This window comes from Arachis ipaensis, chromosome B9, assembly GCF_059453495.1.
Source record: "Arachis ipaensis isolate K30076 ecotype BB chromosome B9, ASM5945349v1, whole genome shotgun sequence".
Classification (NCBI taxonomy): Eukaryota; Viridiplantae; Streptophyta; class Magnoliopsida; order Fabales; family Fabaceae; genus Arachis; species Arachis ipaensis.
In genome coordinates this window covers 10,319,193-10,335,125 of record NC_142444.1, presented here as the reverse complement: position 1 = coordinate 10,335,125, position 15,933 = coordinate 10,319,193, and the positions used below count along the sequence as shown (strand labels likewise).

Sequence of the window (15,933 nt, the reverse complement as noted above, 5' to 3'; positions counted from 1 at the left end):
TTCCACTATCAGCCATCCGTTCATTTTGCATTCCCCACCACCACCATTTATTCTACATTCTTCACCACCGTCACCCCCTTATTTCTACTATCAGTCATTTCTTTCCACAACAACAATAACAACAGAACATACATTCAAATTCAAGAATCCATTATCAACAATAACATAACATTCAAATCAATAATAACACAACATTCAACATTCAAAGAATATTCAAATGACATAATGGTGGTGCTACTGCCACCACCGTCAAAAGAAGAGAGAATGCAGAGGGGGAGATAGAGAGAGATCGAAATCGTCAATCAGAGAGAGAGAAAAGAGAAGCAGAGACTTAGAGAGAAGGAAGCATCGCCCGATCCTGCATAAGCAACTCGCGGAATGAAGACCTTATCCATCCCTAAGTTCTTCCTCCTTTCTCATCCTTCGCTACCGCTTTCCTCCAGAAGCTTCTACTCAGTAACTTCCTTGAGAAGCTTCTAGAAAAAATGTTTCCAGAACCGTCTTTCCTGGATCTGGTACTCTTGTGTGGCAATGGCTTAATGGCCTTGATTACAGTTTCCGAAGCTCTCTGTAGAACCGACAAAGAAGAAGAAGAAGAAGAAGAAGAAGAAGAAAGCTTGGAGAGAGAGAGAGAGAGAGAGATATTGCAGAGAAGGAGAAGCAGCACTGGTGTGGATCTAGAATCTCAGATCTATTTTTGGGAAGGAGGAGTTGGAAAAGAAAAGACTTGTTCTTTAATTTACATATGTTTCTTAGTAATTTTTTATTTTTGTCAAGGGTAAATGTGTCTTTTTATTAATAAAAAATGGTTTTAATAATAAATGAAACATTAAGAATATTTTAAATAATCCAAAATAAGATTAGGGACGATTTTGATTTTGACCCTAAACTTTAGGATCAAATCAATACTTATCCCTTTTAAATATTAGTTATTTTTCACCATTATTAATATTAGCACCTTCTTTTATTAGAACTTTGGTGCAATCACACACTTTAAGATATCTATAAGAGGAAAACGTGTTTAGAACTTTCTGGCTATAATGGATCTGTTTGGTAAATGTTGGATATGGTTTCCCATTTATGATAATTGGCTTCTTAGACTTGTTATATAAAAGAACCTTAACGTTATAGATATTGAATATGTATGACTCATCAAATGAGGAAACGAAAAGAGAGAGATAAAAAAGAAGAGACTAATAAGAGCTTTTTAAAAGAAATTAAACCATGCTAATTTATTGGTTTCAAATGGCACTCGGAAACCATAATTGTGGCGATATAATGTTATTATTGATGATTAACTATGGATGTATTAAGTGTGAGTTTGATATTATTATTGTTGTAAAGTGGCATTTAACTATTTATATTAAGTTTATGCTAACATTTGTGTGAGATAGAAATTTGACTAAAGACTAACAAGAATCATGTTTTTACAAGGGATTTTGTTGGTTATTAAAAAAGTTAGGAACCAAATTGACTTATTTAACCAAGTTTAAGGACAAAAATAACTATTAAGTCTAATTTAATGAGAATAGTCATTTTAATATACCAAAGATTCTAATTTTAACAAAATAAATTTTATATTAATTTAGTTTTGATAAAATCAATTTTCAAATTAAATATTTGCTCCATGTGATAAAATGACCTAATTATTAATTTATTACTTTAAATGATTAAGCTATTTTGTCAAAAACAAATGTGAAGTCAAAATGGCTATTTATCCCAAATTAATTTATTATTTTCTTCTTATTTTATAGATACTTCTATTTTATTTAATTGGAATAATTCTTATTTTGAAAGAAACAATATCTTTAGCTTAATTATTTTATACAAATACTGTTTCATTCAGAATTTTGTTTTGTACATTTTGCTGTGCATATATAGTATTCCAAAACATAATTGTGGCAGTGTATATTATTTTCTGGCAAATAATGAGTGATTAGATGCCACAACTGTTTTGTCTCTGTTCATATTCAGCCCCATATGTAACCAGAACTGGCTGCAGTAATATCATATATAATATCTTTCATTTTTTAAAAAATATAGAATCACAAATTGAATGTGATGTCATGATTAATTGCAAAACCCAATTCTTGTCATTTTCCCTTTATCTGAAGCTTTAATTTGTTCCATCAATTCTCTCACAAATTGAATATATATTCTTATTCGTATTTAAAAAGTTTAATTATTCTACCGATTTCTATAATTTTATCAAATTTTTAATTAGATCTTTATATTTTTTTCTTTTCAATTGAATCTCTATATTGTATCAGATTTTGTAGCTAAATCCCTACCATAACAAAAATGTTAAAATTAACAGAATATTCTACTAAACTATACAAAATATTCAGTCGAATGTTAGGTATATCCGTTTTGTTTCACGGAATATTTCGTCAATTCCAACATTTTTGTCACGACAGGGACTTAATTACAAAATCTGATATGATATAGGGACTCAATTAAAAAAAAGTATAAGAACCTCATTGAAAATTCAGTAAAATTATAAGGACCGACAGAGTAATTAAACCTATTTTAAATTTAATCTATCATTTTTTTCCATTAGTATTAGGTGAATTATTATAAATAATCTCTCTTACTTTTAAACACTCAATTAGTCCGAAAACATGGAGGGATCTATTTATATGGTGGTAGGACCGTGGCACATGCCCTAGCTAAATTTTTGTAGTTTTGGTTAGCAATTTATAATGATTTAATTAATTCTAATTTCTTAGTAGATTCTTCAACGTTGGAATGTATATCTTAATATTTACAATTTATGATTTTGATGAAAACTACATCTTAGAATGAATTGAGGCATATGAAGCCACGAAGGGAAGGAATAATTAATGATTAGTCCTTGATAATTATGGTGAGAAATTGCGTGTTAATGTGGTACTTCTTCAATTATAAATCACTAATAATATTATTAGCAAGATTACTTGTAATTTTGTTGGAACAAAAAATTAAATTAAGAGTAAGATGTATGTGTAATTTGTGAGATGCCATGTTTCAAAAATTGAAGTTTTGGTATCTATTTGGTTCTCTCTTGTTTCAGAGTGAACAAGAAGATACCCACAATAATTATTGAAGTTTTGAAAGAGAAGTCAAACCAGAATTATTATTGACAATATCTATATATCTATCATCATCTATTTGGATGAGGATTATATTCTCAATGATGCTTTCCAGCTATATATGTTGATTTAATCAATTAATTAATTAATTATATTTATCAATTAAAATCATAGTTGGATATGTAAAAATAAATATTTTTAAAATTAAAATATGAGTCTAATTTTGATATTATATTTTTATGTTGTTCTTTTCTTTAAACACTTTTTGTATATCATTTTATTTTTTTATTATTTTAAATTAAAAAAGTTACTTTTTAGTTTTTACGGAACACTATATTTCGATATATTTATCAACAACATATCAAGAATTTAAACTGACCATTTTTGTAAATGGTAGGAATATATTTGAATCATGCATACTAATGGTCAACATTTTTGTAGCAAAAAAAATGTAGTATCGTCATATTTACATTTATGTAATTAAAGATGATAAAAAAAATATATTTGTATCAGAATATTCCAACTTTGTATAAAACAGTATCGTCACGTTTATCCCATGAATAAGATTCAGGTGAAATTGTAGCTAATTATGATTAACTTTGTAACCAACTTGAACTTCAAAGGAAGAATATTCTGATCAGCTATAAAAGATCATACTCTGAATTTATAATAATGGCACCCAAAGAAATAATGCAAATAAGCAACCCTACCTCTTGGATCAAGGGAGAAGCGTTATATTAAATTTTGAAGAGGGACTAAAAATTAATTTGTAATAAAAGGAGATAAAAATGTAAGGAAACTAGCTAAAACTAAATATTTTTAATATATATATTATATAATTTATTAATTATTTTATTAGTCCTTATAATTTTATCAAATTTGTAATTAGGTCTTTGTATATATATATATATATATATATATATATATATATATATATATATATATATATATATATATATATATATATATATATACTTTTTTGAATTAGGTTCCTACATTACTTTTAATTTTATAATTAAGTCATTTATAGTGTAAAAAATATTAGAATTAATTGAATATTTTTTTACAAATTGAAGGTATTTATATTTAAAAATCTAATTAGATCTTTGACATAAAAAATTTAATTATAAAATTAAAAGCATTATGAAAATTTAATTAAAATATATATAAAAATCTAATTAAAAATTTAGTAAAATTATAAAGATTAATAGAATAATCAAATTTTTTTATATAAATAGTTAATAAATTTGGGTGTTGATGTTTTTTAATTAATCACCTAGCATACGGTTAATGTTGGATTTTGTGAGTGAACTTATATGATACAAGATTTAGTCCATTTTGTTAATATTCCTTATTCCTAACAATATATAGTGCATAGATCCAACTGTCTATAATTCCAATACAAGACAAATTCTTTTCGGAAAAAAAAATGGATAAGACAAATTAATGTGAGATAGGACTAAATTAAATTAATCTATCTACTATTTTTATTGTCTAGTCTTTGAACAATTACTTTGCGCGTGTAAAAAATAAATATGATCAAAGTTAATAGGAAAAGTTTAATTAATTATTTTAAACTTTAATTTGATTGTAAAACATTTTATATGATTATTTTTATAAGGTCATCTATTTTATCTTAGTTAACCCACCGAAGTAGTTGAAATTTAGGGTCTAACATATATATGTAGACTATTTTAATTAGTGATTAAGACACAAAGCAAGAATTATATTCTACACAAACCCGTTTAATTTATTTTTCTATTCTTAATTAAAAACTACAATAATATAATACTCTATAGATAACACGGATTGAGATAGATTCCACTAAGAAACACTTGTAGGACAATGCACGTGTATCTTAGAGAGAGAGAGAGAAAAAGAGCTTGAGTACAAATTAAAGACTTGAATATAATGGACTACTATCTTTGAGAGAGAAAGTAGAGTGTGTATCACAACAAAAAGACTTGAATGGAATAGCTTAAGTCATGGGAAATCATAATTTGGAAGAAACATTCTCTTATATACATTGATTTTATATTATATTATATTTTTTGTTTAAGAGCATGTTTGATATTGGTGTTAATGGATTTTGTTCTTTTGAAGTAGAGTTTTTTATAAAGTGGATGAATTAAAAGGTCAATTTTTCACTAGTATTATTCTAAAAGGTTGGAATTGTGCAAAAATTATTTCTTTAATTACGCTTATTATTTTATGATTCACTTCATTATTTCATTAGAGCTGTCAAATCTATTGATAGTATTTTATTTGGATACCACATTATTATTTTGTTTAATTTAGCTAGCTAGACATATTATTAATTACTATTGTATTTTGAATCAATTCGTATTAATTAATTTATATATACATATATATATGTGTGTGTACATCTATTTAGACTATCACTGTTAAGATTAATATTAAGTCTATAATCTAATTAAAAAATTATACTATGAATATGAATATAATGTAATAATATAAATATGTATGATGTAATTTAAAATTCTATTTTTTTAGCCCTGTTTTTAAAAATTTTTATTCCATTTCTTGATACAAATTGGTATCAATCACTTAAAAGGTATATTTGTTTTATATCTATTATCAATAATTTACAAAGGTAGAGTAACAATTTTTTTATTAATAATATAAATTACTTGCAATCAAGGCGGTTAGGATAAAAAATTAATATAAAATTCAAAGGGTAAACTAAAAATATAAAAATAATAGAACAAATAAGTCTTAACAAAATAAAGTATGAGATTAAGAATAATATTTTTCAAGACTTATTATAAACCCAATAATGGTGCAGTTTTTCAAAACTTTATTTGGTTATTCTTTTTCAAAAGTCAATAAACAAAAATATTATGAACACACAAAAATAGACTATATTATAATATTTGTGTTAATTTTGTTCAGAAAGTTATGAATAGTACCTTTAATTTTTCCTACTATTTCTTTAACCTACCTTATCTTATATATTATTCTTTAAAAAAAATAATTAATATAAAAGACAGTACAAAGACATGTTAGTGTGGCGTGGATCCTTCTTTATTGTTGTTGTGTGTAAGGGTCACATGGCATAGAATTTCAAATATTATAGAAAAAGAAAACAAACAAAACCCAAAAACAGTGATCCCTTGATTCCGATTCCAATTCCAAACCCAATTACCAAAAGAAGAAGCAAAGATCAGAAATTATTGAATATGGAAGGAGTAGTAGGAGAGAGAGGAAGTAATAGAAGTAGTAGTAGTAATGATCCCATTATTATTCCAAATAATAATAATTATGATCTCCAAATCTCATTCACAAACACAATGGGTTTTGTTCATTTTGAAGATCACAACCAAGTTCTTAGCTTCTTGACACCTTCTCTTGCCGCTCCTCCAACTCTTTCTCATCACTCTCTAGAAGATGTTCGCGGCGGCAGTAATAGTGCTACTAATACAATTATTGCCGCCGCTACAACTTCTACAGCCACAGCCACAACCACAGTCGGGTTCGGCCATGACGAGCTTGTTCCAAGAGCTACTTGGAAAAACGATGACCAGGTGGTGGATCTATATATATAACCATGATTTTTTATTTTTTTTATTTTTTTATTTTTAGGTTATGGAAGAGAGAAAAGAAAAAAGAGAGAAGAAACACAATACAAAGATTAATTAAAGAAAGGCAGAAAAAGAAAAGAAAACATTACAAATTATAATGTTCAAAATTAATAATTAATAATTTTGGTTATATCTTTGTTGTTGTTGTTGTTGTGTCCTTATCAATTTTAGGGTATTGTTTATATATATATAGATATATTCTCGATGGATTTATTAGTATATATTATATGATCGATCACTTATATGTTAATTAAGATGACGATGATGTTAATTTTTCAGGTTAGAAGCATGGATCCGAAGGGTATGAATAATAAGAATGATGAAAATTGCACTGGAAATAGTAGTGATGGAAACAACTCATCATGGTAAATTTATATCTTCTTTTATTTGAAACTGAAAAGGTTTTAATATCTCTCTTTCTCTTTCTCTTTCTTTGTTAAGTGCATGCACGTAAACACACACAATGATTCCAAACAAAGAAGATATTATTCTTTTTAGGCTTCTGAGAATTGAAGAATCTGAAGAAGAAGAAGAAGAAGATAGAGTCTATGGTTTCTAGTTTATGGAAGCTAAGGGACTATGCTTCTTTAATTTCTTTAATTTTAATTTCCCTTTTTTTTTCCTTCTAAGAGGTTTGTTTTTTTATACTCCAAATTATTGTAACCAATATTAATTATCACTTGTTTCTTCCACTACACTTACTATATATTCTCTATATCTATAATACCCTTCTTTTTTTTTTTTTTGCTATTTTTCTTTTTAAAGCAATTTTTTTTTTCTTTTCTTGTTCATATGGAAGGTATTTCATTTTCATTATAATCACCTTCTTTTTTTGAAGGACACAATATCATCGTTTAATGATCTATGTAATCGACTTCACTCTAATTACTGATTAAGTTGCTATTACTTGTTCTAATATTGTGATTTTTGCCCTTGTTAATGATGTTCTTAAGGATGATTAGATGATCATATTTAGATATATAGTATGTGCATGGAGCAGTTAATTAATTAATTAAGAAGATTATATTATTAGAGATGTTATTAATTAAGATTGTTTTGTATATGAGATGGTAGGTGGAGGAATGGAGGGTCAGAAAAGGGGAAGGTGAAAGTGAGGAGGAAGTTGAGAGAACCAAGGTTTTGTTTCCAAACAAGAAGTGATGTTGATGTTCTTGATGATGGTTACAAATGGAGAAAGTATGGCCAGAAAGTTGTCAAGAATAGCCTTCATCCAAGGTACATTTTCATTCTTTTATTTAATCATTTCATTATTTAAGGATAAACTATCTTTTTAATTTATCTTTAATGTTTCTCATTTTTTTTAAATACTTTTAATGTTTAATTGTATTTAGTTTTATTTCTAATGTTTTTGGTTTGTATTAAAATTATTTCTGAATGTTAATTAACTCTCTATCTAAATGTTAGAGACAAAATTAAAAATATTTAAAATAAAATTAAATATTAAAAATATTTTAAAAAAATTATAAATTTTAAGAATAAAAAGTATATTTTATTTATTATTTAATTTCTTTCTCTTGCTTCTATGCTATAAAAATGATTCAAATTCATGTATGTTAATTGAATTTCATGTGAGAAATTAAACACTTCTTGAGTTCTTGTTTTTAGAATCCCTCCATTAATGAATGATATAATTTAATTTATTTTTTTTTTAAATCTCTATCATGAAATGCAAATGTTAAATCTATAAAAGAATGAGCGCACTTGCTACATCATAGGCATTAAACACGATGAAATGAAGGTAAAATGTCTATTTTTTGGGGGGAAAAAACAATTGTGTCGGTAATGAATAATAATAATGATCATGTGGATAAATAGTTTGTTAATTGTAATTAATAAACTTTTGTATATATAACACTTATATAAAGTTAAAATCTCATATTTATGATATCCCTTTCTCTTAAATATTTTTTAAAAATAATAGTTTTATTATATATAGGGAGAGAATCTTTCAGCTAAAACTGATGAAGGAATGAGACATACTACACATCATAAGATCTCTGTACTACACTCCACACAATCATTCTTCAGAGTGTAGGGAATATATTGACTGATATGGCATAATTAAAACTGAACCTAAGGCTTATATTCTCAGATGCATATTGATTATTTTTGGGAAAGAAAAAAGAGGAAAAGACATATTGGAGAGAATATAGGCACTGCTATATATACATTATCATTATATTTTTGACTACCTTCAATTCCCCTTTTTATTATTTCTTCCTCAATTTCCAAAGACCCAACTAATCTAAGCTAAGTCTCATGCTAAATTATCAATAATGTTTTGAAAGAAATAAAAAATCAGTCAAACTATAGAAATTATTTTTATATGAAGATGAAAATGGTATTTTGATTTATTATTGATATTTGAAGTGTATTACAATATTGTGGATATACAGAAAATATGTCCAACACGTATTCTACGTGTTAGCCAAAATATTGACACGTGTCTAACACGCACCCATCCTGTGTGTTAGTTCTCCACCTACAAAATTTATTTGCCTGTAAGTTTTTCAAATATTCTAATTTTTAACAAAAATTACTAATATTTTTTTCATATAAAAAATAGCTGTTAAAATAATTTAAAATTATTTTATTTAGTATTTATTAATTATTTTTAGAATAATTATATAATTTTAAATATAATAAATATATAATTACAGATATTATGTTTATAAAATTATAAATATTATATTATATAAGATACCTTTAGATATGGTATCTTTATTATTATCGGTGAATTATTATGTGAGGTTTTGAAACTGAAAAAGGCTTCACTTACATTAATTAGTATTTACTAATCTTAGCTTTAATTTAAAGTAAATAAATAATTTCAGAAGTTTAATAATAATTAACGTATGCTATTTATATATACAATGTTGGCAATCTTTTGAGCTTCAAATTACCAATCCATTATTAAGTGTATGTAGCTAACATTAACTAATTAGTGGAAGCGAGCACCAAATTGAGTAAATATAGTGCGTGAGTTGCAATAAGTTGATCTTATTAACACAAAAACTGAACAATATTTAGATGTAAACAGATTTTTCTATGACTTTAATGCATCTGTTTATACTATTAGTTAAATTCATGAGTTGTCACATCTTTTTATTTATGATTTCTATACTTATTATGAGATTAGGTTAAATGTTATGCTTAGCTAAATGAAAAATAACTAAGTTGAGTTGGTTTAGTAGTTAATTTACTAGTTCGCTTAAGTAAGTGTTGGGATTCAAATCCTTCATTGTGCATATAGCAATCCATTGGTTAGTGACAAACCTTTAAATGGAGCTCCGATCTGCGACGAATTAGTTCTTGACATGTCGGGTTGAAAATATTATGGGAAATTAAAAAAAATAAATGAGAAATGCTAAATGAATAAATTATTTTTTAACTAAATTTAATTAATTTTTTTCTGTTTTTTATGTGTCTCTTTCTTTTTTTTTAATAGGTTTTTACTGTGCTAATAAACTATTGGACCAATTTAATTAAATTTAATTACCAAAATAACTACATATAAATAGTGTCTTTTATATATATAAAATGTTGTATGGTTTAACCAAAATGACATATACAAGTATTCATTATTTATATATGCTCAAATAAATCAGAAAATGGAAGTCATTAAAAAAATCCACGTGTTTTGAATGTTTGAAGTTTAAAAATGTTCCACCAAAAATGAGAAAATAACTTAAATATGTTATCAAATTGAAAAATATTGTGAACATTTTATTTTGTTCCTTAGCTTACTAAAAAAAATTGAGATGGGTCCAAATATTTCAAAAACATTTTGGTTTAAGTCCCAATTATTGATCAATTCTTTTGTTTGGTTTTGATTCCATCCACGAAGGTAATATATTTATTTTAAGTTTCCCAAAATTTTTAATTTAGCTTAAAACACTTCAATAATATTTCAAACTTCTTGAAACCAATTGAAAAAGTGTATCAAAATAAGAATTCACAATATTTTATCCAGAAAATAATTTTAAAAAAATTTCATTGGACAATTTTAATTTAACAGTATTTGATTATTTAATTAATTAACTCCACATTTAAGTTCTTTAAGAACTAAATAATATTTTGGTCCTGTGAATTTTGGTTTATATATAATCTAGGAAGTGGAATCAAGTTTATAATAGGCATATATTATTATTACATGTAACTATTTCTAGAGGAAATTAAGGGAATAAAACAAACCAAACCCAGAATAAATTAAAAAAAATATAGGTAAACAATTAGTTTAATAAATAATGCATGCATACGGTAATTAATCTCCCTCTTCCACTTGTGATTCTCGTGATTTCTGAAGTGTAGTGTGTTTTTTATTTTATTTGGTCAATATTAAAGTCTATTATTCACATTATTTACGAAAATTATTGTCTACCTAACAAAACCCTAAATTAAAAGAATCAAACTTTCTTAAGATGTTGTATGTGACTACCTTAATTACATAAATTTTCTTATCTTACCATTTTCAAAATTCCAAGCCAGAAGTTAAACTCAAATTTTCATATTACGTGTGCTAGCTTTGTTATTATATCAACTTAAATTATATATATATTATTAAACAAGTTTTGTAGATTTATTTAGTTGAGAAACTACAGATGACTACAAAACTTTAACAAATTGCTTTAATTTGTAGAATATAATAAAAGAATTATAATGTCTTTACCTAATAAAAAGGATAATTAAATTAAATTTTTGAAATGATTTTGGTTTTCTTATACGCTTTAGAGCTCTAAGTTAACTTGTCATTTTCATTTATCATAATTATTAAGTAATGATTAAATATATGACTGATGAGATTGATGACTAGTTAATTACTATTTAGATCATTGAATCATATCATATATAAGTTAGAAATTTATTAATTAAAAACTTGGGCTTCCAAATATATATGTTCATTCTTATTACTTGAAGAAAAGATTCAATCAATAATTTATAATTTTCATGAAATATTTAATAGAAGATTTGTATTCAGTTTGTGTTTTTATTTTTATTATTTTTTATTTTTTAGTATTTTATGAAGAAAAAAAGAAAAATAAAAATAGAAAGATTCGGTTTTATTTTTTTAACAAAAATCAAGAAAAAATACTAAAAATGAAAAAATAAAAATAATAGATGTGAAAGCATGCTAAACTATATATATATATATAAAATACATTATATTAATATGATGAAATCTAAAGTTACTTAGATTGAAGGAAACTAATAATATAGAGTTAGAAATTAAAATGTTAATAATGTTGCTTGCATGGCAATATAAAGATGAACCAATGCAAAGTAATTTAAGTTGTTTATCCATTACCATAAACTTAAGAAAGTGCTTTTCTATCTATATATATTGATTTCAGTTAAAGACCATAATTACTGAATTGTACTTAAAGGTATGTACTTAAATAAAAGTGGTGTTAGGAAGATGAAAAGTTTTTAGGAGAAGACCAATATTAGTAACATAGTTATACATTAAACAATGATATTGATGATGAGACTATATGTTTGTTTAACAATAGAAATCTAAACTTTTCATCATCATGAAGGGATGTATCAGTACCAAACTTGATTAAACACTTTTTGTTCGTTTTTGTAATGAATATAAGATTTTTTTATATATGACAATTTTGCCCTTTCTAGTAAGCACCCCACGTGGATTTTAGATTAAGTGGATGGGAGGATGATATATATTTTTAGAGAAACTTATAATATATAAATTTTTTTTATCTTCAATTTTAGGTTAAGAATTTTTTTTTCATATGAATATTTTAAATATATTATGTGCGAGTTATTCATATTGTTCAATTTATTCGGTCAAATTATATACTTATGTTTATAGTACATAGTCAAATAATCGATTGGGTTGATTGAGTGGGTTAATTGATCCGATTGCTTAAATAAGTGTTTGAAAATTCGAATATCATTTTGTATATACAATAACTTATTAATTAATGACAAATTTTTAAATGGAGTTCAGATCTACGACAGATTTATTCTTAACCTATTAGATTGGAGAATATCATAAGAAACAAAAAAAATACATTATCAAAATAGTTTTATAAAAAACTTTAAATTAGCAATATATAAATAATTAAATTCTTATTAGTATATAAATTAATTAAAAAAATTTCTAGTGATGTTGTAACTTATCAAACAGTTAACGAGTCTTAGATCATCGAAAAAATAAAGCGTCGATTAGTCAAAACCGTCGCAAAATCATTTGAGTCAAATCTTTATCTATCTAAGTAGCTAGGTGACTTATTTCACCATTTAAAAATAATTTTTTTTCTTAAAGTGCTGTAAAAAATAAAATAAATAAATGTGATGTATATGTGATGTGAATTTTGTGATTGATATTGTGGCAGAAGCTACTACCGTTGCACACATAACAATTGTAGGGTGAAGAAAAGAGTTGAAAGGCTTTCTGAAGATTGTAGAATGGTTATTACAACCTATGAAGGTAGACACAATCACTCTCCATGTGATGATTCTAATTCTTCTGAACATGAATGTTTCACCTCTTTTTGAACAACAACAACATTATATATATATATATATATATATATATATATATATATATATATATATATATATATATATATTTGTTTATTTCAATATAATTATTAATAATAATGTAATAATTATAATTAGCTGTGACAATATAGATTATGTATTTTATATGCATGTAATTGTTATAAGTATATAGTTAGGGTTCAGCTTCTGTTTCTAGAATGAATGAATTAACTCATCAGTTGTTGTTTATGTTGTTTATAAAGAGGTTCTCCTTTTTGTATCCATGTTTTAATTTTATTTATTTATTTATTTATGGAATATTATGACGATTATTCTTTTTCTTATTCTTCTGTTATTATAATATAAGACAATCTAGATAGATTTTTTTACTTTCAATATTTGAAAAAGATACAATAATTTTACAACATTATTTCTTTTGTCATTTTAAGTCTTTTATTCGTTCTACTATCTTCTTAAAAATAAGAATTTATTAAATGATCTTATGATAATTATTTCTAACTTCATTATATGAAACAAATATATAATGGATGAGAGTTATAAAAATAAATAAATAGGCACTAACTGCCTATTTATATTAAATGTGTCTAATAATTATATATAAATATGAAGTCAAGATGATACATTTCATATATTTAACTATGAAGTTTTTTATTTTTTAAAATATCGTATTTTTAAAAAAACATTTTGTAAAAAAATTATGCAACAAATTAAACCTCACATATCACCGTTATATATATGTAGGGAGCCACTAAGATAAAGATATTTAAAACATCTTTTTTTAAAGATGTTTTCTAATAATTAAAATTTAACACATATAATCAATTAAACTGTGTTATTTTTATCAAAATTAGGTTAGACAAATTAATTTGACCAAAAAAATAGTGAATTTTTTTTTTGGTGACTAAAAAAAAAATAGTGAATTAAATCTTGAGTTGGTATAAATTAATATTATTTTTTTTTTAAAAAATGACTACAATATCCTTATTATAGAAAATGACTAAAATACTCTTATTATATATATTAATTTTAAGAATCTTAAATTCTAGTCCTTTATTTCTTTTTATTATATAAAAAGAAGTATATATATATATATATATATATATATATATATATATATATATATATATATATATATATATATATAAAATAAGAGTATTTTAGTCATTTTCTATAATAAAAGTATCGTAGTCATTTTTCATAAAAAATAATAATAATTTAAACCGATTCAAAATTTGATTCACCATTTTTTCGGTCAAATTAATTTGTCTAGTCTAATTTTGATAAAAATAACACAATTTAATCGATTATACGTGTTAAATTTTAATTATTAGAAATCATATTTAAAAAAAATATATTTTAAACGTCTTTATCTGAATGGTTTCTTTATATGTATATCTCACGCTCACTCTCTTTGTGCGACCTTTAAGAAAGAGACTATGTCATTTGAATTATAGTTCACTTCTTTTGTTTAGATTCTACCCTTTACTTAGATTAATATTTGGCACAAATAAAGCAAAGATTCCGATGAAAATCTATAAAATTTATGAGTCTCGTGACAAAATTTTATTGCAATAATTAAATTAATATCGATCTAAAAAAGAAAAATATCCAAGAACGAAATTAAATAAAATATTAGAGAGACATCATAAATTAATTTTACAATGAAACAAAATTAAAATAAAAATTTTAAAAGAGACTAAACTAAAATTCATATATGATTTATATGAAAAAAAATTAAAATTTAGGGGCCATGGTCCCTTACTCATAGTGAACATCTGCCCTGATGAAAGTATCTATTAATATAACATTGCGAAGATTAAAATAATATTCAAAATAAGAAATATATATATATATATATATATATATAAAATTTTTGTGATATATATATATATTATTACTGTATGTAATAATAGCAATTATATATTTTTTATGGTTATTAAAAAATTTTTATCAACAATATATAGTCGTTGCTAAATTTTTACTGACAAAATATAAAACATACTAAAATATATTAGTAATTATTTTTATTATTTTTAAAAATAAAATAAAATAATTATTATAGTGTTTAAAAGTATTGTTTAATTTATTAAAAAAAGTTAAAAATTAATATTTAATTTTAAAATATAAAAATAAATAATTATTAATATTTAAAAGATATTACAAAAATAAATTAAATAAAAATTAGACACTAAATTATAAGCACCATAGAATTTATTATCAAATAAATCGACGCTATTTTTTTTTGGCAGTAGTAATGTGCGTCTATTAATAACATGGGCCAAGATCCTATGGGCCAAGGTCCTGAAGAATCCTACGATTCTAACACCAAAAGAGAAAAGGCCATAAAAGGATGCACATGCATTACTTGGGTTTTTGTTTTTTAATTTCTTGATGATCATATCTTTGCCGCACGTGCATCGCACTGTCACAAAATACTGTGGGACAGGTCGCTTGCTTCACCTTGAATATTCTTTAAAATTATTAAATTGATTAACTATTAACTTTGACACTACTTGTTGGATTGTCGTCGGAAGTTCTTGATTATTGGAGAGATTTTGATGAGAAATCAAATGAGATAAAATAAAATGAGAAGACACCACACCCAATTCAAAATCTTAAGATAGTAAGTTAATGGGTCTCTCATCTTATAAACCTCTCAATCTTCCTTACTTTTTTTTAATGTAGGACTAATTTTATACACCTCACACTTGCAA

At 24.5% G+C, this 15,933-nt stretch overlaps 1 protein-coding gene across 1 annotated transcript; it reads left to right on the top strand.

Moving 5' to 3' along the window:
- The first annotated feature begins 6,110 nt into the window (after positions 1 to 6,110).
- On the top strand, positions 6,111 to 13,217 carry LOC107614964 (uncharacterized). Its single transcript, XM_016317089.3, has 4 exons — positions 6,111 to 6,616; positions 6,953 to 7,038; positions 7,748 to 7,909; positions 13,051 to 13,217. The coding sequence occupies exons 1-4, from the start codon at positions 6,272 to 6,274 to the stop codon at positions 13,211 to 13,213; spliced, it is 756 nt and encodes a 251-aa protein (XP_016172575.2). The 5' UTR covers positions 6,111 to 6,271; the 3' UTR covers positions 13,214 to 13,217.
- Positions 13,218 to 15,933: the final 2,716 nt, after the last annotated feature.

Excerpts from the sequence above, each read along its gene's own strand:
- LOC107614964 (XM_016317089.3), top strand. The coding sequence starts at position 6,272 with ATGGAAGGAGTAGTAGGAGAGAGAGGAAGTAATAGAAGTAGTAGTAGT. Across the intron at positions 6,617-6,952 it reads CTTGGAAAAACGATGACCAG|GTTAGAAGCATGGATCCGAA; the intron begins GTGGTGGATCTA and ends TTAATTTTTCAG. Across the intron at positions 7,039-7,747 it reads GATGGAAACAACTCATCATG|GTGGAGGAATGGAGGGTCAG; the intron begins GTAAATTTATAT and ends ATGAGATGGTAG.